The sequence below is a fragment of the Leptidea sinapis genome, chromosome 1, assembly GCF_905404315.1.
Source record: "Leptidea sinapis chromosome 1, ilLepSina1.1, whole genome shotgun sequence".
NCBI classification, from domain to species: Eukaryota; Metazoa; Arthropoda; class Insecta; order Lepidoptera; family Pieridae; genus Leptidea; species Leptidea sinapis.
In genome coordinates this window covers 31997950-32023735 of record NC_066265.1, presented here as the reverse complement: position 1 = coordinate 32023735, position 25786 = coordinate 31997950, and the positions used below count along the sequence as shown (strand labels likewise).

The following is a 25786-nucleotide window of genomic DNA, read 5'->3' as shown; positions in this document are numbered from 1 at the left end:
GAGACATGAATGTTGATTTTCTAGATGCAAAGGAAAAAAGCAGACTCAATAACCTCTTGTTGTGTTATAACTTCCATCAAAAAGTCTCAAAGCCTACTAGAATAACTCCTACAACTAAAAGGTGCATAGACCTAATTTTTACAAATTTCTATCTAGAAGGCTCAAAAATTGAAGTATATGATTTTGGATTATCAGATCACAAGGGCATCATTTTCACATTACCTTTTACCTTCCACAATAAACAGTCTTTCATTAAATTAAAACGTAAATTTAATGACTTTAATATAAATAAATTTAAAAACGAACTCGCGAATATCATCTGGGATGATCAACTTAAGCCTAACAATAACGTTAACGAAAACTATAAGATATTTCTAAATATAATTGTTACTGCCCTGAATAAATGCATACCTAAATTACTAACAAAATTTACTCTAAACCAAAATAAACCTTATTTAACACTAGGAATTAAAAAATCATGTCAAAATAAAAGATTATTAAAACGCCTTGTATCACAAACCAAAAATAAAGTATTAACAAATTTTTATAAGAGATATTGCAAAGTTTTAAAAAGTTGTATAAATAAATCTAAGAAAATTATAAATATCCGTAAATTCAGCTCAGCTGATAATAAAACACGATCCATGTGGAAAATAATAAAAAATGAAACAAATAAAAGTACTATAAGAATAAAGCAAAACATAAGTCTTAAATCTTCAGAGAATAATATTATAGTAGATCCGAAAATTATTGCTAATACATTTAATAGTTTCTATTTATCCATCTCATCAAGCCCTAAAGTAAAAAACGACAATATTGCTATAAATTCTAATAAATTAATTAATTCGTTATTTCTAAATTCGTTTGAACCCAAAGACATCTTTAACATAATAAAAAATCTTAAGAATAAAAACTCTTTCGGAATAGATGAAATCCCCCCTTTTTTAATAAAAAAATGTGCTGATATTTTAACCTACCCCTACACTAAACTTATTAATCAATCATTCTGTGAAGGATTATTTCCGGACGATCTAAAGATATCCATAATAAAACCGGTATATAAGAAAGGAAACACATCTGATGTAAATAATTACCGACCTATTGCCCTTCTACCTACATCAGCGAAGATATTTGAAACTGCAATGGCTATAGGCCTAAGTAGTTTTCTGGAAAAATATTATATCCTAAATGAAAGCCAACATGGTTTCAGGAAAAACCATTCCACAACTTTAGCGATATACAAATACATACAAAAAATATTTGATTCACTTAATAATAAAAAATATTCAGTTGGCCTACTGCTTGACATGAGCAAAGCATACGATAGAGTCTCTTATGATATCTTACTAGAAAAATTATTTCTCTCAGGAATTCGAGGAATTGCCCATAAATGGTTCAAATCTTACCTTAATAATCGTTTTCAATATGTGGAAATAGAAAATACTAACTTCGAGACTGGAAAGATAGACCACATAAGATCTAATAAAGCTCACTTATCAGGATCTATTCCACAGGGCAGTGTGTTGGGTTGTATATTGTTTCTCATATACATAAATGATCTTCCTAACTTAATAGACGATGATTGTACTCTTTTTGCTGATGACATTTCTATTTTGATCCCATGCTCTAATTTAAAACAACTAGAAGAAAAATTAAATATTACAATGGACAAAATCTTTTATTGGCTAAATAATAATAATCTTGAACTTAATATTAATAAAACTAAAATTATACCTTTTAAACCTTATCAAAAATCCCCCTTAAATATATCTTATTCTTACAAAAATTCACAACTTGAAACAGTTGACACAGCTACACTACTGGGAATTGATTTAGACTCACACTTGACATGGAAGCCATATCTACAGAAATTAAAAAGCAAAATGTCATCTTTTACTTATGCTCTTTACCAACTAAAACGCGTAACAGATTTCAAATCTGCCATTGCTACTTATTATGCATATGCACATTCTAGATTATCATATGGAATATTAATATGGGGAAACTGTAGTGAAATAAAAGATATATTTATTCAACAGAAAAAATGTATCAGAATTTTAGAAAATATTCAGCAGATGGATTCATGTAGACCATATTTTATTAAACACAAAATTTTAACCCTTACTTCAATTTACATCCTAGAAGCATGTAAATTTGTTAAAAAACATTCGGACTTATACTCAACACTACCAAATAACAAGCGAAATAATAGAAATTTAAACAAATTAAAAATTCCCCAAACAAGTATGTCATTAGTGTAATCGAGCCCTCACCACATGGCAATAAAAATTTATAATCACATCCCAAACGTGATTAAAAATAAAGAGAAGCCTTCTCTATTTAAAAGACATCTTAAAAATTTTTTAGTTTCAAAATGCTTCTACGATTTACCCGAATTTTTTAATAACAAGTGTGAGAATTAGTTACATTATAGTATAAGAATGTAAAAAATGTATATGACTTCTTTTTTTTTTATGTATAACGTTGCTGTGCCCTTGCAGGGCGTCACATATTGTCTACCTATTAATGTACCAACCATCCTACTGTAAAATGTGACTTGCAATAAAATATTTTGATTTGATTTGATTTGAGCATAGACGCCGGCAGGGGGGTGCCAGGGGGTGCACTTGCACCCCTTGGGAATCTCGACAAATTATGGAAATAAAAAGCAGTCTGTTGGAAATCATTTTTTTATTCACAATAATTAGTAGGCAGCAATTTCACAATTCTCATTTAAAAAGCAACTGCAACCGGCGGAGTTTTTGACCGAACTTATTAATGACGATTTCTAATAAAGTTATCTTTGTTGTCCTTGGTTATCTTGCATAATCCAGACAGTCGCTCGTCACCTGTTGTGGACCTATTCCAAGTTTTAACTCTTCTCAGTGTGCTAAAAGATCTGGGCACGTTGTGACGGGTAGACTACTCGTAAGACCAATTTTGATCGCATTTGCTCCCGAAGGAAAGAAATCTTTTGCCTCGTCGATGTAGCCTAGAAGATGTTTTTTATATGATCCATCTCCACTGAATATCAGTGGAGATCAATTAATGTCTAAATCCACTTGTTGAAGCTGATTGCAGACAGGCTCAAGCTTTGCCGAGTAAGTAGCAATAATATGCAATGCCACAATAAAATTTGTGGTGGCAAAGCAGTGCGCAGTTGGTAAGCTTTAACCTTTGTCTTAAAATTAGTGGCTTGATCTTCTGAGAGGTCTTGTAATCCTTCTACAATTTTGTTTTTTTTATACGTGTGGAAACCCCACGGGCCGTCACCCCACCGGGGTTTTCAGTAGGGTGGTGTGTCGGAATCGAACCTACTAAAACCACACGGTGTACCATACCGCGCCTTTGTAGGAGGAGTCCGGGAACGGCGTTATTAACACATCCGGTACTCCCCCTGGCGCATGCCCGCAAGAGCGCGGGGATGCGCCACCTTTTAAATAAACTCTCCATTCTCGATATGAAATCGATGCAGCATCTAATTTTTGAAGAGGTCTGTACCCCAAAAATTCGTAACTGTGTATCGTTTGTTCAAACTTGACGTATCTTATGCCTATTGAAAGCTGTCCCGCTTATATCCGCTGTCTCGTCAGCCAAGATTGAAAAGTATGCCACTTCTTTTGCTTCATCAGTAATGGTTTCACGAAGAACATCAGCACAGGTTTCAAAAATTTCGTTTTGTACTTGATGGGATAAATTTTTCGAACCAGTTGCAAAGTGGTCTTTTAAAAGCGTATCTCCTGCCTCAACTCGGAAATGTAGAAAGTCTTTGAAAACTGAGCCATCTTCTGTTTTTCCTCGAAGGGGTAAATCATGCGTAACATAAAATAAGACTTTTAATAAAATAAGTTTTTTTCTGTTTTCTGTAATTTCATTATATTCAGTATCAATCTGTTCATAGACGTCATTTTTTTTCTTTGCATGATTTCCAGAAAATGTTTAGAACGTATAACCGATTACCGATGCCACTGGCTATTTGCATGAGATTTCGCACACTCATTAAATATCTGTTCTTAAACGTCATTTTTTTTCTTTGCATGATTTCCAGAAAATGTTTAGAACGTATAACCGATTACCGATGCCACTGGCTATTTGCATGAGATTTCGCACACTCACGAAATTTTTGATATTTTTTGCATGGCTGAACGATAAATGGCACTTGAGTACTGCCTCGGTAAATTTGTGCGGGAAATAATACACGTGTATGTGTAAAGTACGGCAAAGTGGTCCTTTAGCCTGAGCAGAATAGGCTAGCCAAGGGAATGCTGTGAACCACTCGTGGCGAAATGCACGTTGTTGTGTGACGTTTTTATGATCGATGTCCTGCTTGAAATCATAATCTTGCGGAGGTTTCCACGGTGTTTCGAGCACTTTAAACTGTATTTCATCACTAATAGGTACGTTAGAATCCTGATATAAACCCACATCATAAATATTAACTGAAGTTTGTTGTGTTGTAGATTCAGTTTTACTAGTTCAAATTCAAATATATTTATTCAAAATAGGATGTGAAATCACTTATTGAAAGTCAAAAAATAACTACCACCCATTCCAAAGTGAATGCCTCAGGCCTGAGAAGAATGGGCGCAACAAACTCAGCGGCCTTTTTTTTTTCATCAAAAATATGTTTTACCATTAAAGTAACATTTACAAAGTAATATTGTACAATTAAACTTATTATTTAATAGCCTGAGGGCGGTCGCTCCATTCCCAATCTGTGGTATCATTACTTTGCTGTGCCGAAGTACTTGGACAATCTTTAGCATTAAACTGTTCATTTTCAATCTTTTTTCTCTTGCACAGAAATCGCCTTATGTCACTCATATTTTATGCTTTATATATTGCTGGCACTGATTAATTAATTACTGCGCGCACTGACACTAATCTATGGAAACGAATATGGCGGGAAGTATTAATGTTTCAAACAGACGCACTGTGCACTCACTGAAGATAAAAGATAACTATAAGTCGAGATTTGCTCGGAACAAACTGTTCAAACTTCAATAGAAAACTGACTGACTCGGAACTCGACCTAGCCCCCTTTATATATCAAAATATAAGGAAGGTTCCAGATTCCCTAACGTTCTCGAACGTAGCTATGTCCTTGTCATCTATGTCTTTTTCACATTTATGAACTATGATTGACTTTGACAAGAGTCAGTCTCTTTCGCACTGCTTAGAAACTGTATTGCGCTTTCTCTGTTAAGTTCATCCCATTTATGCTGGTGCTATCTGGCGTGGAGTAGCGGTATTTTAAAGGGTGCGTTCAGAGAAGTAATGGAAATCGATTAATATCTACAAACTTAGAATTTTTAAACCAATTTCGATCGTCGCGAACAAATTTTTTAGGCAGGTTAGGTTAGGTTTTGTTATAACAGTTACCACAACCGAATTGAAGACGTTTCCCTCCTTTTCCCTTTCGTTCCACCCCATTTACAAGTAAAGGTTAGGAGAGGAGGAACCTTACCAACCCATAAAAATGTCTTAGTTTGTCAAATGTATTATGATTAGTACTTTTGTACGCTCATTTGTCCATCTTTTCCATGAAAAAAAAACATGTATATACATATGTTATTCATCCGAAATCATTACGACGACTAATTTCTATTTTTATTTCGCCCGTTTAGCGGACGAGTAGCAACAGCCTAAAAAATGTAATCATTTGTCATTGTCAAGCATAGTCAATGTTGTCACTTGTCAAGTGTTAAATTAAAAAAAATTGTAATAGTTGTTTGTGTTGTTGACTGTGCTTGTCGTTAAATATCAATAGGGATTAAATTTATTATAATTTATATTTAATAACCTATATTTTATATTAGTACACAGTTCAGTTATAATTCAATAAATTTTGTAAAATATTTAGATACTTTTAAGATATTACACGAAAGAGCATAAACTTACAAGATGGGAAAACGTCAGCATCAAAAAGATAAGATGTGTGTGATCATTTTAAAAATGATATTGTGTCCTCCAATTAGTTGCAACTAAGATTTTCTTAAATTTGTAGGTACCTTACGTACACTGAATGGACTACATTGTATGGTGGAAAACGATCTGGTACAGCTGTTGAGGAAGACACAACATTCAAAAGACTACCTTTTGACCATTGTTGCCTATGTTTACAACCATTTGATCAAGCTTACTGCGACGGTGATGGGAACATTTTTGAATTGCAAGCTATCATTGACTTTATAAAGAAATATAAAATTAACCCTGTCACTGGAAAAGTATGTTGCTTTTCTTTATATATTACATAAGAACTGAAATAATATTCATATTTCTATTTGTAAAAAAATCTTTTCAGAAAATAGACGTAAAAGGATTGGTTAAGTTAAATTTCTTTAAAAATGCAAACGATGATTATCACTGCCCAGTTCTCTTTAAACCATTTACCAAAAATTCTCATATTGTTGCAATTAAGACAAGTGGCAATGTATATTGTTATGAGGCAGTGGAGCAACTCAATATTAAAGGCAAGAATTGGAAGGACCTCATTAATGACACTGCATTTACAAGATCTGACATAATTACCATACAAGATCCAAACAATCTAGCCAAATTCAATATTTCTACATTTCATCATGTAAAAAACAATCTGAGAGTGGAAACTGAAGGTATTTAATACTACTTACATTAAAGAAAAATTGTATTTAAAAGATTTTTGCCTGGAAATTTTTTAACAGAAACCAAACATATTTTCAGAGGAAATCGCTATGAAGAAAGATCCACATGCAAGATTAAAATCTGTGTTTGCAGAAACAAAAGATATCTTACAAGAGTTAGAGAGGGAATACAAAGCACCTGAAGTGAAAGAAAATAAAAAAGAGGTATTATTCTTTATTTTTAATGCACTGTAATTATTAGCTCTCTTGATGGAGGATGATTTGAGTTTAATAAGCCAGCTAAGTATATAAAATGATATTAGAATGAAATCATGACAGGACCAAAGTATGTTCCCTTCTCAAAGATAGATTTATATAATATTACTAGCTGACCCAGCAAATGTTCTATTGCCGATATTAAAATCGCGATACAAAAGTAACTGTTGATCGTAGATGTGTGAAAATTTAAAGTCGTATGTATTTTTTAATGCTGAATCATAATCAAACAAATGTCAAAAAAATAAAAAAAAAAAAAGGCATGGACCACCCTTAACATTTAGGGCGTTGTCCGATTCTCAGACCTACCCAATATGCACTCAAAATTTCATGAGAATTGGTCAAGCTGTTTCGAAGGAGTTTAACTACAAACACCGCGACATGAGGATTTTATATATTAGATATGAATAAGAATTGTAAGATAAATCTTTTCGTCTTGAAATACCTGAGGTTGTATTTTGCAGAAGAAACCCACATTGATTTGCAAAACCCATCTCTTTTTTGTACTAAAACTACTGCTACAGTACTATATTGATATTTGAACAGCATTTTTTTTTACAGAATAGGAGGACAAACGAGCATACGGGTCACCTGGTGTTAAGTGATCACCGCCACCCACATTATCTTGCAACACCAGAGGAATCACAAGAGTGTTGCAGGCCTTTAATAAATGCACACCTCATAAGCTAAGTGGATGAGGTTGCACTCTACACTCACCTTAAAAAAATCAAATGATTTCTTGAACTAAAATTGTCTCTATTTATTTTCTATCATGCTTATAGAACAATATTTTTCTATTACACTGTGGTCTATTCTATTAGGTATGTTATTTTTAGGTAGCAGACAAATTCAATGCAGCACATTACTCTACAGGAATGGTAGCTGCAAGCTTTACATCAACTGCTATGGTGCCAGAGACAAAACATGAAGCTGCTATTATTTGTGAAGATGAAGTGAAGTATGAAAGAGTTAAGAAAAAAGGTGGTATATCACTGCAATAATTTTGTATGATTAGAATATTTACCTTGGGTTAAAGTTATTTATACCGTTTTTTAACATTTTTTTTATCTTGTTCCTAGATATAATATTATAATATACACCTGTTTCCCAGAGCTGTAATCAAAGCTTACAGACACAAATTTGCCAGACTCAATGTGTTGTCTCAACATAACAAGCGCAATTGTAATGCCACTCAGAATTACTGGATTTTTAAGAAACCCGAGCGGTACTGCATTGTATTGTGCAGACTGTATCAATTACCATCAGCTGAACGTCCTGCTCATCTTGTCTCTTACTGTCATAAAAAAATATCCCTATTATTATTGTGTCCATATTCTTCTCTTCTATTTTTGTTCTATTCTTCTATTTTTGTAGGGTATGTTAGATTAGTGACTAACTTCGGTCAGCTGAATTTTGAGTTATATTGTGATGTTGTACCAAAAACATGTCATAATTTCATTAAACACAGCAATGACGGATACTATAATGGTACAAAATTCCACAGATCTATCAAAAACTTTATGGTAAGTGTATTAAATAAAATATTAATAAAAAATCTTATAATCCGAGAGTTATAATAATAATATTAATTTAAATAGATTCAAGGAGGTGATCCAACTGGTTCGGGGCTTGGTGGTGAATCAATTTGGAAAAAGCCCTTTGAAGATGAAATAAAACCTAATTTGCATCATACAGGCAGAGGAATCCTATCTATGGCAAATTCAGGGCCCAACACTAATGGATCTCAGTTGTAAGATTTGTGTTTATATTAAATTAAATATATTTTTCATACTTCAGAGGGTTAATAGTGAAAGTATGAGATAGTAGGTGACTGTAACTTTTGAATTCGAAATATTTGGCCTACTTAAAAGAAAATTATCACTTAACTATACTTTTATGATAATTTATTTCTTTTTAGTTTTATTACATTCCGCTCTTGCAAACAACTGGATGGCAAGCATACAATATTTGGGAAACTGGTTGGTGGCATGGATACACTCAACTTGATGGAGCAAATTGAAGTAGATAACAAGGATAGGCCAGTACATGACATCATTATTGAAGCGGCCCAAGTATTTGTTGATCCATTTGCAGAGGCTGAGGAGCAGGTTTGATTATGATTTTTTGATGCTAATTTTTATGTTAAGACAAACACTGGATGCTGGCTAGGTGGGTACCACAGTGGTGAATTTTTCTAATGTGTAAGCATTGTGTTTTGGTTTGAAATTACTGGGGTTATAATACCTAACATACCTTATATGTCACAAATTTCACTTCTCAGTGGGACACAGTGAGAAGTGGAATTTTTAACTAGCTCAGAGTATTGGGCTCTATTAACAATACTAATAAGCACTGCAATGTAAATGATTTTCTCATAAAAAAACCACATTTAAATTGAGGAAATTTGTTAAGCATTAAATTGTAATTTCTTAATTTTTCAGTTATTAGCTGAAAGAGCTGAAGAGTTAAAAAAGCAAGCAGAGGCAGAAAGTAAAGGTGTTAAACCCAAGAAAGCAAACAATCAGCCATTAAAAGTGTTTAGGGATGGTGTCGGAAAGTATCTTAATTTACAAGAGCTAACAAATAATAAAACTACCAACAAAGAGGTGCCAGCTAAAAAAGTTAAAAAAGATACCAAATCAGGCTTTGGTTCATTTGAAAGTTGGTAGTGAATCTTGAAACTCATTATGTATATAGTTAAAATGACAATTAAAGTATTTCAAGTCTCTAGGTATGTCTTTTATTTCATAGTCTACCACATAAACAATAGTATAAATGAAATATAATTATAAGTATAACCATTTCAATCGAAGATTTCTAATATTGACAGGCACTCTACCAACCTCTCCTATAACAGCTCCTTTAAGAATAATAATAATTACTACTAATTAATAATAATTTAACAATATTAAATAATTCAAAATAAAGTTAAAACTTAATACTGCTACAATGTCATGATGAATACACAATGTTTATGATAAATCTAATTAAAGTTTGTACGACGTCTGGTAGTTCTTTGCTTATCAAATCTCATCTCCATTTCCTCTAGAACCTTTGGTGTGTATCTAACAACAAGTTTTACTGAGCCAACAGCTTGTTTCAGTAGTTCTACAGCTTTCTCATGATTTTCACCCTCAACTGACACACCATTTACTGACAGTAATTGATCACCTCGTTTTAAGCCTCCATGTCGATCTGCAACACCTCCAGGAATAATTCTTGATATATAGATTGGAGAATTTTGTTCTTTACCACCCATTACATTAAACCCAAGACCTTCCTCTGTTTTTGGTAGTTCAACAACACGGGGATGAGCGTGACCCTCTGCTGCCGCAAATGCAGCAACTGTTGCTTTGGCAGTGGCTGATGCGCGAATATCTGCAGATCCTTGAATATCAACTGTTTCATACACATGTTCGTATACTTCTCTCACAGCGTTAAGGAAATCACTTTGAAGAACCTTCTGTAGAGCAGCTAATTTGGTAGCTGGAACTTCACCAGTCTGCTGCAATTTTTCTAGCAACTCTATTGCTCTTTTTATGTCCCGTGCTAATGTTAATTGTTCTCCTGTGCCACTCATTGTTTATTAAGGTACCGAGGGCGGTAATTCTACTGAAATAAAATAATCAATACCTACTTCGTATCAAACTCTGAATTTATTTAGTCAATTTTAGATGTTACTTTCAAGTTTCAACGTCAAGCATTGCGTATTCCCTATTGAGTTCCCTATATATTATTATACTCTTTGTTCTTCTTCTTCTTCGTGGTTTATGTGGCTCTGCGCGTTAAGCGATTGAGCCATTGTCAAGTTTTTCTTTATTTCTTTTTAAAACGGAGGAAACTTATTTACTTAAAAAAAATAGAAAATAACTAACGAAATTTTTGATAGGATCAGGAAAGGATAGAAAATAATATATAATGGAATACTTATTACTTATACTACTTATTTAGAGTTTAATATAATTTAATAGGATAAATGAGGAAAGAAGTTTATATACACAAGGTTTATCAGAGGATAAGAGGATGTCAACAGAAGTAGGAAGTGGGATATGACACAGAATAAGACCCGGGTATAACGATTCCCGGTTATATTTTGGGCATGATAAAAATATATGGTTCAGGTCACCAAAACTCACCACATTCACACAGATCACTATTCACAATTTCAAATTTCGCCAGTTGAACAGGAGAGCAAACGTGGCCCAAACGCATACGCGTCAAGATACACGTCACTCTCCTGCTCAACACCAAACCTGAGAACCATGGCTTTGACGGAATACAGTTTTTAATTCTAGCAAATGTTCTACCCTTTAACTTGCTAGAGATCAACCATGCCACTCTCCAAGATTCCTGAAGGGAATGTTTTGGAAATGTACACATATCATGGGCATTGTTATAATAATCTGCCATATCTCCACATGAAATAGCTTCGTTGGCAAGCTGGTCAGATCGTTCGTTTCCAAAAATGCCAGAGTAAGCTGGTACCCAGGAAAACACCACTTCATAGCCTTTTTCATTACATTTCACTAGCAGGTTTCGAATTTTTAAAATAACATGGTTAATTGGGGCAGACTTGAATGGAAACCTAGATAGAGCTTGTAAGGCACTCATACAGTCTGTAAATATAATGGATTTCTTAAGTTTACCAAGAAGTATATATTCAATAGATTTAAACAGACCAAGACATTCTCCAGTAAATACAGATGATTCAGGTGGAAGTTTTGTTTTATGGACAATATTATATTAAAAATGGAAAACTCCAACCCCAACTATGCCATCCGGTGAGTGCTTAGAAGCATCACTACATATATAATGAAAGTCCGTAAACTCATTTTCTTTTAATATGTTTACATATTGAGGAGCTTCCAATTGATTTCTTGGAATATCTGGATTGATCCTAAAATCCGGAGAGATTATTAGTGCCTTATATTTAGTATCAAAAGTAGGGTAACAATATGTGCTAAACATCGGCGCTTATATGGAGCAAAATGTTTGATAGCTATTGACAAGGCACGGGGGAGATTTATCGGACCAGTATGAACAAGTATCTATAAATTCTAAAAGGAGCTGAAGTTTATCACGTAAAGGATGATGAGAAAACTGCATTGTTTTAAATAAATACCTATCAGATAAAAATTGACGTCTTAAGTACAAAGGTGGCTCAACACACTCTATTTGCATAGCGTTGATAGGGCTTGATTTCATAGCTCCAAGGATGTTCCTTAAAGCTTTAGCCTGCAAACAATCTAATTTGCTAAGAGCAACTGCACTACATGGCTCTAAAATGAAAGTGGCATAATCTAGTAAGCTACGAATAAGGGCGTTGTAAATAAGACGCAAGGTAAAAGAATGGGCACCCCACCAGACACCGGTTAGACAACTGATCATATTTAAGTTTCTTTCACATTTAGTAACAATATAATCACAGTGAGGTACTCCAGTAAGTTTGGAATCTAAAATAACTCCTAGGAATTTTGATTCAGATTTTACGGGTATAGGATAATTCCTATAAAGTACATTGAAATCGGGAATGATTCTCCGTCTAGAAAATAGAACCACAGTGCTTTTACTGACTAACAATTCTAAGCCATTGACATCCAACCAGTCATTTAGCTTACTAAGAGTAGTAGTTAAGCGATTACTAGCAAAAAGAAGATCATCAGCATATTGCAAAACATATATATCTGAATTTAAGGATGTTTCTAAATCATAGGTACATTGTACAGCAAAGGACTTAGGACCGACCCCTGGGTCAGGCCTCTCCATACAAGCCTTGATAGTTGAGTACCATCAAGCTGAGCTGATATCAAGAAAGGCCGCAAGAACCGACTCATTATTTGATACAGCTAATCGAATATCCGACACAAAAATACTTATATTGTCTATGGCGTTCCGGCCCTTTCTAAGTCCCAGCTGATTGGCTGTCAAAATGTTATTATTTTCAATAAAAAATTCTAACCTATTTTTAACAAGATGCCAAAGAGTATAATAATATATAGGGAAAAGAGAGCCCTCTCTACGCATTATGAGCTGTCTATTTGAAAACTAGCGCCATCTGAATATTAGCCCCGAAAATAACTATAATATATTAGCTCGAAATTATGAAATTCATTTTTAATGTTGTGACGCAAATTACTATGACTAAGAGCCAGTCCACACGGCGCGTTGCGTCGACGCAGCGCTACCACTGCGTTGTTTTACATACAAATAACCAAGGTGTTCACACGGCGCGCTGCGTCGTCGCAACGCACACATGACGGACAGCAGCCCCCGAGACGAAGCGGGAGGGGGTGTACTCGTGCGACGTCGGAGCGTCAGCGCTCAGTTGCTTGTGCGTTGACAGAGAGGATACACGGAAGCTCATTTCGTTTTACGTTTACGTTTTTGTATTTAGTTTTATTTGCAGGGTAATTAGTTTTATTTGCAGGGTAAAATGAATACCATTGAAGAAATTGACATAGATTACTTGATTACATTGATACAGGAAAGGGAAATTATATGGGACAAGTCAAACGTAGATTTTAAAAATAAAAATTTAAAAACAAAAGCCTGGGAAGACATATCAAAAGTTTTATTTCCTGATTACGAGAATTTCACAGCTGAACGAAAAAATAAAGTTGGTGAGTTCACAGTACAGATATTTATTTTTTTTTTTTATTTAAGAGGGCTTTCAAGATTTTCTTGCACCGCCAATTCCGCGATCAGTACAAAATTAATATCTCGACACTCTAAAATTTTAAAACTTAGGGAATTTAGATTAGCGTGAGTACTATTTTATTACTTAGCTCAAAACTAACCTAGACTACGCTGAGTAGGTATAAAATATTATTTTTTTACTGATCGCGGAATTGGCGGTGCAAGAAAATCTTGAAAACCCTCATAATACAATTATACCTTATTTAGCTGCCAAGGCAGAGTTCCTCTAGTCATAAAATAGGTCGCATATTGCTGTCTTATGACATTCGGTGCTGTCTGTTCTTCATGTACGGGTTGTATTGGGAGAAATTCATCAACACTTATAGCAAATTTATCTCTTTGTCTAAAACCATCTCGATCAGCGACAAAATTGTGTAATACACAACATGCTTTTATAATGTCAGTAGCGAAGTCATAGGACACGTCTATCGGTCTGTGAAAAATGCGCCATTTGTTAGCCATAATCCCAAAAGCGCATTCGACATATCTTCTGGCTCTGCTTAGACGGTAATTGAAAACCTTTTGTTGTAAGTCGAGATTTTGACCGCCATATGGACGCATAATATGTTTGCTCAGTCCAAAAGCTTCGTCACCCACAAATACATACGGGGTTGGTATATTGCTACCAGAGAGTGGCTGGGGTTGAGGTAGTGGTAAGTTGTTGTTAATCATTAGCTCGTACAGTTTAGAATTTTGTAATATGGTTGAATCGCATTCTTTTCCGTATGCACCGATGTCGACAAATACGAATTTGTAATTTGAATCCACAATAGCTAGCAACACAATCGAAAAAAAGGCTTTATAATTAAAAAAAAGTGAGCCACTATTTGCAGGATTACACACGCGGATATGTTTGCCGTCGATGGCACCAACACATTGAGGAAAATTTGCCTTTACATCAAAACCCCTCGCTATTGTTTGGAAACTTTCAGTTGTCAGTTCAGGGATGTTGTCTCGAAGAAGATTGGTCCATATAGCACGACAAACTCTTTGTATTATATATGCAATAGTAGATTTTCCCCGTTTGAATTTGAAATGTAAATAAGTTATTGAATTTCCACTTCCTAGGTATCTGAAAAGAAAATAATTATTATAATATGCATTTATGAGATAGATAGATACCCGAAAAAAAATACTGACATATTCAGACATCGATAGCAAATAACTTTCTCTATGTAACCAATTAATTCTAGAATCGCGAAAAAAATAGCAGCTGTTGCATACATTTTGATTCAGTAGGTATTGCTTTTTGTATGTAACAGCTGTTATATTTTCACGATTCCAGAGTCGGTCACATAGTGTTTGTTAACGATATCTGAATATGTCATTAAATTTTATCGAGAAATTCACTATGTATAAATTATTAAATCATGTTTACTATTGGTTTTGCAGGTAATGATTTAATAAAAAAATGGAGAAGTGTAAAAGATAATTACTTCAGTTATTAAAAAAAATTAAAAGAAGCATCAAAATCGGGCTCGGGCGCTACGAAACTGAAGAAGTATCATTTATACAATCAACTCCTTTTTTTGAGAAAAGTGGAACAAAATGCCACCGAATCTAGCTTAGACTCGCCTAGAGAAATCAACAATGAATCTACGTCTACAAATGATGACATTACCACAGACAACACTCCGCGCTATGTTCCAGTCGCGCGCAAAAGGGCAATGCAAATGGATGAGTTTGAAAGAGAAGGACTAAAACTTCTCAAGGAGCCGGAAAATCGCCATATGTCCTTTTTCAGAGCTATATTGCCATCTATTCAAGAATTTTCCGACCGAGAAACTCTCCGTTTCCAAAGTAAAGTTATACAAATTATAGATGAAATGCGGTATGGACAAACATCATCATATGTGAGTGGCCCATCAACGTCTCACCAACCACCATATGGGTATCAAACAGCAAATTTTCAAAGTACATACATTTCTGATTTTAATAATTCAATTACATCTCCAGAAACATCTCAAGCAAGTGAAGAAACTGAATACGATTTTTCTAATTTGTAATTACTGGATGATATCTCTCTTAAATAATGTCTAAATTTAAAATTATGACAATTGCTGATTATTTGTGAGTTGATTACTCTCTTAAATAATGTCTAAATTTAAAATTATGACAATTGCTGATTATTTGTGAGTTGATTACTAATTAAACAAACCAAAAAAACTGTTATATTTTTATTACTTAAATATATTTATATAGTTACCTTAAAGTGATTCCCAGCATTTCTACTGGTTCCACTGGATTCCTCATATTAGTATAGTTTTTTCGTATGTGTGGTTCTAAGGACTTCAATAAACATTCGAAGCTGGATACACTCATTCTAAAAAAATTATAAAACTTCTTTTCGTCTAATAGCAACTCCCGATATTCTAAAAAAAAAACTGTCCATCACGATTTCTTAATGAAATGAAAGGACTGATCCAGTACCGTCTTGTGATCTTGCGTCGATTTCGGCGGTGACGTAGTAATAGGAGCAATGCTAGACGTCTTTTCCGATCCATGATTTGCTATAGACTGACTGCGAATTTTTTTCAAAATACTTGCCGCAACTGTGCGTCGCCGCTGCGCCGACGGAACGTTGACTGCGTCATAGTAACGCTGCAGCGCCCGTGTGGCCGGCTATGCGTCAAAATATTTGCGTTGCGACGACGCAACGCAACGCAACGCGCCGTGTGGACACGCTCTTACTCTACTTTTTAATGTAGGTATTGCAATTTTTTACCATGTTGAAATTGCGAGTAGAGTTAGTTATTTAATTTTGCCACAACAAAGAACATAAAGGATAGGATTTAGTAGTGTTGGTATGAGTAATTGAAGTTATTGGGTGGGAGAAATAAAAAGCAATGTTTGCATATTATTTTTTATTTTTATAATGTTTATGATAATATTCTTGGGCAGCTGTTTTTGTTTCGTCTTCACCCACATATGTTAATTTTACGGACAAAATTCGATTGATCGATCTGCACCACCTTTTAACCTTGCTTTGAAAGATTGTCCTTTTCTTTCGCAAGCGCGATAGTTCTGCTTGATCTTTGTGCACTGTGGAGCCATTAGATCTGTGAAAGAATGTTTAATTTACAAATTGTATAGTATAATATATGTATTATATGGTATTAAATAAATGGACAATATGAAAAGGGATTCTTAAAGTCTATATAAAACAATAATTATGTTAAAGCATCAAGCACCTTGCTGAAGTAAATTGTTGAGATGCATCTGAAATTGGAAATAATACTTTAATTTTAACTATACTTTTCAAATCATTTCAATCGTCAATTTCAATCAGACGATAATGGAGAAAAATAAAAATAAAACCAAAAATCAAATCAAAGCCATCAGATAAATTGTGATAACCTAGTGTTGACCATTGGGCTAGTATTAGATTTTGGACTCATATATTGACTTTTCTCTTGATAAAAATGGTGTCAGAAGCCAGCACAGCTGTCAATTATTATTAAACCATATAAGTCAGGGGGAGTCTGAAGTCTGACATAAGGTGATTTGAGGGATTGGAGTTTAATCTTTGGGGCAAGATACAGAAAACCGGTATGTTTATAATAGTTTTAACCATGATTGCAAATTCAATCTACGGACCGGTAGTAGAACAAACCTTATATGATACTTTATTTATCACAAGATTAGTCAATAAACTATACTGTTAAGATTTAACAGAATAATTTACTTACCACGGAGCGCACAACCGAAAGCACAACAAAATTTTTAGAGTGAATTCGCAATAGCAAGGCGGAGGAACACAAGGCTTGACTCGACGCACTTACACTTCGATTTCAATACCAAAAATATGAAAATGGAACACGAGAGCTACATACATGCGCAAAGTGTGAACGCTAGAAGTAGCCGCCATTTTATGACTAGTGGGCAGGTTTCAAAGCGAGTGACAGCTGACAAAGCTTTAATTTTGGGGCCAACTATCAGATGGCACTACAGTTTTCTGAAAACGTCACTATAAGGCGACTGTCCCACCCCTGCAAGATGCTCAGATATTTTGGCAAGGACAGACGATAGCGCTATTGGACGAAAAGATGAAATATTCGAAGCTGGTTTGTTTGGTTTTAATATGGGAATTATGGTTTGGGTTTTCCAAGAAGAAGGAATATTACCAGTCTCCATAATAGCATTAATAATACTCAAATAATAATTCAAGGAAGTGTCACTACAGTTTATCAAGAAAGAGTATGTGATGCCATCTTCACCTGGCGATGAGTCTTTTACATAAGACAGCAACCCTTTTAGTTCAGAAAAAGAAAAGGGAGCATTAAGGTCTGTATAACTACAAGGTACAGAGAAAGGAATACAACACGGGGAATTTTTAATGCCGGGAGCAGATGAAGGAGCCAGCTTGTCCATAAAATTGTCGGCTAGTTCAATAGATAATGTAGAAGATGAGTGTGAATAGAAAGCTGATTTAAATCTTCTTATATTTTTCCAAACAACTGATGGGCAAACATCTGGATTTAAAGACTCACAAAATTTCCGCCAACCCTCAAATTTCTTGTGTTTGAGGAGCTTGCGAGTGGAATTAGCTATTTGGTTATAAATTACAAAATTCTCTGCAGTCATCATGGAACAATATTTTTTCTCAGCCTCCTTCCGCTGATTGATAGCTGTAGTGCACTCATGATCCCACCAAGGAGGAAATGGAATTTTACCTTATGTATTACCTCGTAATGGAAATAAAGTGTTAGCAGCATCAATTAATATTTTGGTTAACTCATCTGCACATTTGTTTCATTACCACCACTAACAATAGGAAGGTTAGATAGTTTTTGTTCAACATAATTTTTATATGAACTCCAGTTATCTGGCAGTTTGTTTTAATTTAGAAATGTGATTTACATTAGAAGGTGGACAAGATATAGGTAAAGTAAGAACAACCGGTATATGATCACTGCCATAAGAATTGTCAAGTACACTCCAGGATAGCACTGAGGCCTTGGAGAGCAAAGTGACAAGTCAGGAGCACTGAGGCTTTCATGGGGACCAGTACGTCGAGTTGGAGTTCCATTGTTCATTATATACATACATTATGAGAGTCTAAAATATCTGTCATCAATTCACCATAATAATTAGTGTTAGAACTGCCCCATGATTGATTTTGACAGTTGAAATCACCAAGTACTAAAAATGGGCCAGGTAAGGTAGCAAGTAATTGACTAAACTCATTATATAAAACAGAAGAAGGGTGAGGTATATTCACAGATATTATACAAATTTTATTTACAATCACAGCGATGGCATTAATGCCATCACTGAGAGGAGGGAGTGAAAAAAAGTTATATGAGAAAGCTGTACTAATAAGTATGGCCACTCCGCCATACCCATCAAGTCTATCATTTCTCACAGTAACAAAACCAGAAATCCTAAAAGAAAACTCTGGTTTTAACCATATCTCAGAGAGACACATAGCCATACGTTTATATTTATTTAGTAAGTAAATAATTTCAGTTTTTTTTTGCTTATTACACTCCTGCAGTTCCACTGAAGGATTTTGTGGTCCATAATTAAAGATTTGGTTTAAAGATATCAATAATGAATTGGCAGCGTTGGACGGTAAAGAGTTATCACTAGAGAATGAATTATTAGAATTAGAAAGTAATTTAATAAGTTCCAAAATTAATTCTGCAATTTATTGTTGTGGAATTGAAATGAAATGAAATGAAATTTATTTGCAGGAAACATTGTACTTAAGGTGTTAACAATATAATGGATAATCCAATATGTTTCGTCAATTGACATGCAAAATATGTTACAAAATTGTCTAAACACTAATCGTACTGTTATATTGAAACATGTTGGATTTCTCAATGATATTAATAATATTTATAAAATGAAATTTTAATACTTATATAATATTATAATATGAGACGTAAATAACTTAATAATTCATTTAGTACCTATGTATAATATTAACAAATTCAATGTCATAAAAGTATATTAATTTACATATATTATTATCAAATAGACTAATTCATTTTGTATTGAAAAATTCATTTAAACTATAGAAGCACTTATTCGTTAACCACTGATGCAGTCTTCTTTTAAAAACTTTGAACGGTAAATCTTTCAATTCATTGGGCAATTTATTATATATTTTCACAGACATGCTGAAACAATTTCTACTAAAAGATGCAGTTCTACAGAAGGGCATTATGAGTTTATTTGGATACCTTGTATTTAAAACCTTCTGGCTTTTTTTTGTATAGAAATCACACATATGTTTTTGAACAAATAGGCTTATTTCATAAATGTATAGGCATGGCAGCGATAGAATTTTCAATTTTTTAAATAGCGGTCGACAAGAATCTAGGGGGCCGGCTCCACAAACCGCCCTGATACACTTCTTCTGTCCAATAAATAAATGTCCTATGCTCACCGAGTTGCCCCATATGACCAATCCATATCTTAAAGCTGAAACCACGAATGCATGATATGCCATTAGCGCTGTTTTTTCACCTATTGTTTTTGATACGCGTTTGAGGACAAATACATGTTGGTTAATTTTTTTGCTAATTTTGTCAACATGTGACTTGAAGGACAAGTTGCTGTCTAAAGAAATACCAAGAAAATTGACAAGTTGTGCTTCTTTAATATTCTCATTATGATAATTAACATTAATATCTTTTCCTTTCCCATGCTTATTATAATACTGCATATACATTGTTTTTTTTATATTTACAGTCAGGTTATTTTCAGTAAGCCATTCAATTGTGTCCTTTATTGTTTTATTAATTTCTATATCATATGTCAATTCATTGTTACATTTAATTACAATAGAGATGTCATCAGCAAAAAGAGTACAGTTATTAGTAGTAATGCTAGGTAAGTCGTTTATGTAGATTATGAATAGAAGTGGACCCAATATACTTCCTTGTGGTACACCTTTTGTTTTAAGTCTAAGTTCTGATCGATAATGTATTACTTCTTGTTTATTATTTAATTTAGCAATTTCAACGTATTGAGTACGGTTTGAAAGATAACTTTTAAGCCAGTCATTTGCTAGACCTCGAATACCATATTGAGCGATTTATCTAATAGTTTTTCATGACAAACATTGTCAAAAGCTTTGCTCATATCAAAAAATACTGATGTTACTGGAATTTTTGTATCCATGCATTCCGATATTTCTTTTATTAGCGAAAAACACGCTAAAGTTGTTGATTTTCCTTTTTGGAAACCATTTTGTTCCTCCAAAATGATATTATGTTTAGTTAAAAAAGATGTTAATCGCTTGTGCAGTATCTTTTCAAAAATTTTTGAGATAACAGGAATGAGTGTGATTGGTCGATAGTTGTTAATATCCTTTTTATCACCCGCTTTGAGTAAAGGTGTTACTTTTGCCTTTTTTAAATTTGATGGGAAAGTACCTTCTTCAAAAGATAGATTTATTAAGTAGGCTAGGACTGGAGCTAGTTCCTTTGCACATTCCTTTATTACCTTTGTTGCTATTTCATCGCAGCCCGTGGAATTTGAATTATTAAGTGACTTAATAACGGTTATTATCTCCATTTCATCAGTTGGCATTAAGAAAATATTTGAATTGTTATGTTTTAATTTATATGTAGGTTTTTTATTTTTTACATTTTGACTTTGACTTTGTGTGACTGTATTTATAAAATAATTATTAAAAATAGTAGCAATCTGAGTTGGATTATTTATAATTTTATTTTCATATTTAATTTCATCGATACTTCCTACATTAGAGTTAGTTTTATTTTTAATCATATTATATATAATATTTGATCTCTGTTTCAACACACAACCATCAGGTATTTGGGAATTAAGATTATTGTATTCATTATTAAGTGATTCATGCATGGTACCGTCATATCCTCCAAATTACAGACTACAGCAAATGTTTCGACAAAATTAACCACAACATACTTTTAAGTAAGTTATCTTCCATTGGTATACGGGGTAATCTCTTCAGATGGTTCTCATCGTACGTAGAGAATCGATGTCAGACTGTGGTATTGAATGGATACTCATCTAGAACGAGATATATACCTTCAGGAGTGCCGCAAGGATCGCTTTTGGGCCCACTTCTCTTTAATATCTTTGTCAACGACATCACGCAGTGTTTTCAGTCGTCCAAAATTTTACTGTATGCAGACGACATGAAAATCATGAAAACAGATTAACTCTGTCGCTGATGCACTCTCTTTACAAGAAGATATGGACCGCTTTCAAAATTATTGTTTTCTGAACGAGCTTGACTTAAATGTATCTAAGTGTTACATTTGTACATTTACTCGCAAACCCCACCCTATTGCCTTTCCCTATAAACTTCAAGATTCTATTTTAGTTAGAGTTGGATCTGTCAAAGATCTTGGAGTTATATTTGACAGCAAACTTCTCTTTGATCTGCATATTGAGAGCATCATTAATAAAGCCACGAAAGCGTTAGGTTTCATTATAAGAATCTCTTCCGACTTTCAGGAAATTAAAACTATTAAAATATTATATTGCTCTTTCGTTCGTAGTCACCTCGAATATGCCTCACAGGTATGGAACCCAATATACAACATTTATATAGACCGCCTTGAAAGTATACAAAGAAAATTTTTAAGGTACATTCAATTTAAATCTAACTGTTATCTGCCTGACTATCATACACACTGCAAAAAATTTCATATTTTGCCTCTAGCTGAGCGTAGAAAAATATCGGACATAGCGTTTCTAATGTCTTTATTTAATGGTGCAACTGAGTTGCCAGAACTGGTATCTAAGGTGGGCCTATACGCACCATCATTGTTTCTGCGCAGGCCAAATTTATTGTGCGTCCCTATAGCAAGAACTATATATAGACAAAATTCATACCTATTGCGAGCATGTCGTTCTTTCAATGTGGCATGCCGGGAGGTTGATTTGGATTTATTCTGCACTAGTGTTGCTAGAATGAAGAGAGCCCTATGTGGTCGGTACTTTGAGTGATTTTGATTTTAATGTAGTTTCTTAATTTCTTGCCTTGAGTTTCTTGAGCATTGGAGTGTGGAGATGTAGTGATACCTGAATGTGGAAGCTGATAATTGGCCTTCATCATGTTAATTATATAATATTGAGAGTTTTTTAGCTGTAAGTTTCCCTAAAATTGTAAAATAAAATAAAAATAAAAATAAAATTGTTTAGGAGGAACACGACATTGAATAAACACAGTTTTTTTATGCCCACTGTTTGGTGTAGGAGGTACATGTGAACTAAAATTTGGAGAAGGATGATTTTTATTTCCAGATTGGGGAGGGGAAGAAGCTACTACATCATTATAAGGTTTTGAAGATGGAGGATGGATTTTGGCTGCCTCTGCATATGATATGCAACTCTGGGACATTGAAACTTTAATTTTTTGTTGTCTAACGAATTCTGGACATAGCTTACTAGCGGCAAAGTGACGACCAGTGCAGTGGAGACAGTGAGCATTTTCATAGACAATAGCACAAGTGTCTGAGGGGTGTTCATCCCCACATTTAAAGCAATGTGACTTTGACCTGCATTGTATTTTAGTGTGACCAAATTTGCAGAAATTATAGCACTGGATGGTTGGAAGAATGTATAATTCAACAGGAAGAGATGTATAGCACATGTAAACCCTTTTAGGTAAAATTTGACCATCAAAGGTTAATACAACCATGTTAGTATTAAAAAATAAGGTAGTACCATCAGTAACATTCTTTTAATTCGCCTCACTTTAAATATTTTTCCACATTCTATAGGCACAGTAATGTTTTCCTGGATATCCTCCTCTGACCAATCTTGGGGCACACCTTTCACTATACCAACTCTAGTAACAGTGAAACTTGGTATGAATATTTTATAGCAGTGACTAGTTATTGCAGAGTTCTCTGTAAACAAATAGGCATCCTCATAGTTTGTAAAAGACAAGGACACTCTGTTCCTGCCGATACGCTTCAAGCTGCCATTAACAATATTTTTAATATTATATTTTTTTTAATCTTTTTCAAACTGTATTGTGTGCAACGTAATGGGATCATCAGGGGATGTTGTTAATCTTTGTACATGCACCGTGAAAGGGCCTGTATCTGTGCGAACATATTTTCTAATTATTTGTGGTTGTGAGCGACCCGAACCAGTGGGCTGTGCAGCAGCAGAAGCATTAACTGGTGAGACGCGAATTCTGGGCGGTAACATTGTTTGCTCGTTAGAACCTTCGTTAGTTAGAGAAGACAATTTTCCAGCTTTAGTTTTCCCTGATTTAGAGTGTTTTTTTGTTGGTTTCGATCGTCCTCTCTCTGAGAGAGGAACCAGTCCATCTTCAGTCGACGAATCGTCGACCACGACATTACATCCTACAGGCGGTCCAGGGCCAGGCCCTGGACCGCCAGGCTCGTCCGAGAGATCAACCCCCATAATAATTAAAAGAAACTCTTACCGGATTCCAAAAAGTACACTATATAAATAAAATAATAAAATAAATATGTTATAACTATTAAATAAATACTTTTATATCGTAAAAACCTTCACTGATCCACTTTTTTAATTATAAATAAAAATATCAAGAAAAAACGCGTCCGCCAATTTAGATGTTTCCCGCGCTTTTCATACTCTTTGCTAACAAGGTTCAGCTGTGACATTTCTTATTCCAAAAAAACACTTGACGTTGTATTCAACTCAATTAGCATTTGGCATCAAAATACAATGATGAATGACAAATCACAGATCTTTTGTGTAACTATAAAAATGTATGTACGTTTTTATAGTTTTGAGAAGGAAATCTTGTTGCGATAATTACTGATGTGCCGCTGCAGCCATTATTGTAATTTGTAATCGAATTCACTTTTGTTTTTTTTTATGCGAAGCTTTTATACGGACGTTAGGGCCACTCGCTGCGCGGACTGTCTATTCGAGCTAAGCGTCAGATTTAGGAGCGTTACACGAGAACGTCAGATTTAGGACTGTTATATATGGTTTGAATTCTTTATAACTTTTTAAATAATTATAAGAATAAATAATTATTCTTTCTTTGATTTTGTCAGCATTTTGTGAAGACTTGGAGATTTAATAATGAATCATTACACGATCGAACAACTAACAAAAATAATTGAATTTTATTTTTCAAACCAACAGTTTATTGTGTTGACACAGCGTGCATATCGTCGTCATTTCTATGTGCGCACTGCACCCACAGCGTCAGTAATAAACCATTTGATTGGAAATTTTCGTCAACATGGGTCTGTAAGAACCCTTCCTGGTGCCGGAAGAACACCTACCGTGCCCACTGGTCAAAATGTTGAACATGTACGGGTGAGCGTGCAGCATAGTCCATCAACAAGGAGGCATTCGACCCAACTTGGGTTATCTATTAACTGTTATTATTATGGAATTTTGAGTACATTAGACTTATTCCTATATAAAGTTCAACTTGTGCAAGAATTGAAGACGACAGACTACGAGCAACGGCTTGAATATGCCATTCGTTTTCGTGAAAAAGCGGAGGTTTCCGGACTCTATTCACAATTTGGTAATGAGCGATGAAACCCATTTCCTATTAAATGGGTATGTCAACAAGCACAACTGCAGGATTTGGGCTACGGAAAAAGCCAAGAGCCACAATCACACCCGTGATAACTTAACACCAGGTGACCCGTACGCTCGTTTGTCCTCCTTTAAAAAAAAAAAAACAGATTGTTTCAATAGATTTCAGATAAATTTACTGAAATCACCCTTACTATACATATTATTTTGCTACACGTATACACATAGATTCTCTTTCGCACGAAAAAAATTCTCGCGCCTAAATCGTCCGATATTCAAGGTTTAGTGTACCCGGAACGCGAAGGGTTATTATTATGAAATAAAATAGTTATGTATGTATTTTTTTTATTTTGTGACAAAATGTAGCTGTGTCCTTTCGATAGAAACCACAATATGAAGAATTTAATAGAAAAGAGCCTATAGGTACCTGCGCCCTCAGTTCACCAATATGTATTGTCAAATTCACTATTGACATTAATAAATATTTGCTATTCACATTTGTCAAATTCAATATTGACATTTGAGTTTTGACAAATAATTGCTGCTTTTAAATTGTTGTGTTTTTATTTTTTGTTTTTAGCAATATTATGAGAAATTATCAACCCGAGGCTTACAGTTCGCTTATATATAAATTTTATATATTATAAATTTTATCCAAGTAGTAGAAAGTGACTAGTGTAGACAGTTGTGCTGTGATCCTG

General features: G+C 34.2%; 3 protein-coding genes across 3 annotated transcripts; 1 reads left to right on the top strand and 2 right to left on the bottom strand.

Moving 5' to 3' along the window:
* Positions 1-5769: 5769 nt before the first annotated feature.
* Positions 5770-9608, top strand: LOC126979807 (RING-type E3 ubiquitin-protein ligase PPIL2). Its single transcript, XM_050829393.1, has 9 exons — positions 5770-5936; positions 6008-6227; positions 6305-6614; positions 6703-6827; positions 7715-7859; positions 8253-8401; positions 8477-8628; positions 8797-8986; positions 9320-9608. Exons 1-9 carry the CDS (start codon positions 5905-5907, stop codon positions 9545-9547), a joined length of 1551 nt encoding a protein of 516 aa, XP_050685350.1. The 5' UTR covers positions 5770-5904; the 3' UTR covers positions 9548-9608.
* On the bottom strand, positions 9603-10572 carry LOC126966191 (protein lin-7 homolog C). The gene has a single exon (XM_050810177.1). It carries the CDS (start codon positions 10456-10458, stop codon positions 9862-9864), a length of 597 nt encoding a protein of 198 aa, XP_050666134.1. The 5' UTR covers positions 10459-10572; the 3' UTR covers positions 9603-9861.
* A 3031-nt stretch (positions 10573-13603) lies between these two features.
* LOC126964719 (uncharacterized) lies at positions 13604-16207 on the bottom strand. Its single transcript, XM_050808021.1, has 2 exons — positions 15781-16207; positions 13604-14646 (listed from the first exon to the last, which is right to left on the bottom strand). The coding sequence occupies exons 1-2, from the start codon at positions 15894-15896 to the stop codon at positions 13767-13769; spliced, it is 996 nt and encodes a 331-aa protein (XP_050663978.1). The 5' UTR covers positions 15897-16207; the 3' UTR covers positions 13604-13766.
* Positions 16208-25786: the final 9579 nt, after the last annotated feature.

Coding starts and splice junctions, on each gene's coding strand:
- LOC126964719 (XM_050808021.1), bottom strand. CDS start 15,896: ATGAGTGTATCCAGCTTCGAATGTTTATTGAAGTCCTTAGAACCACAC. Junction 14,647..15,780: donor ATGCTGGGAATCACTTTAAG/GTAACTATATAA, acceptor TTTTCTTTTCAG/ATACCTAGGAAGTGGAAATT.
- LOC126966191 (XM_050810177.1), bottom strand. CDS start 10,458: ATGAGTGGCACAGGAGAACAATTAACATTAGCACGGGACATAAAAAGA.
- LOC126979807 (XM_050829393.1), top strand. CDS start 5,905: ATGGGAAAACGTCAGCATCAAAAAGATAAGAT. Junction 6,228..6,304: donor TTAACCCTGTCACTGGAAAA/GTATGTTGCTTT, acceptor AAATCTTTTCAG/AAAATAGACGTAAAAGGATT. Junction 8,987..9,319: donor TTGCAGAGGCTGAGGAGCAG/GTTTGATTATGA, acceptor TTAATTTTTCAG/TTATTAGCTGAAAGAGCTGA.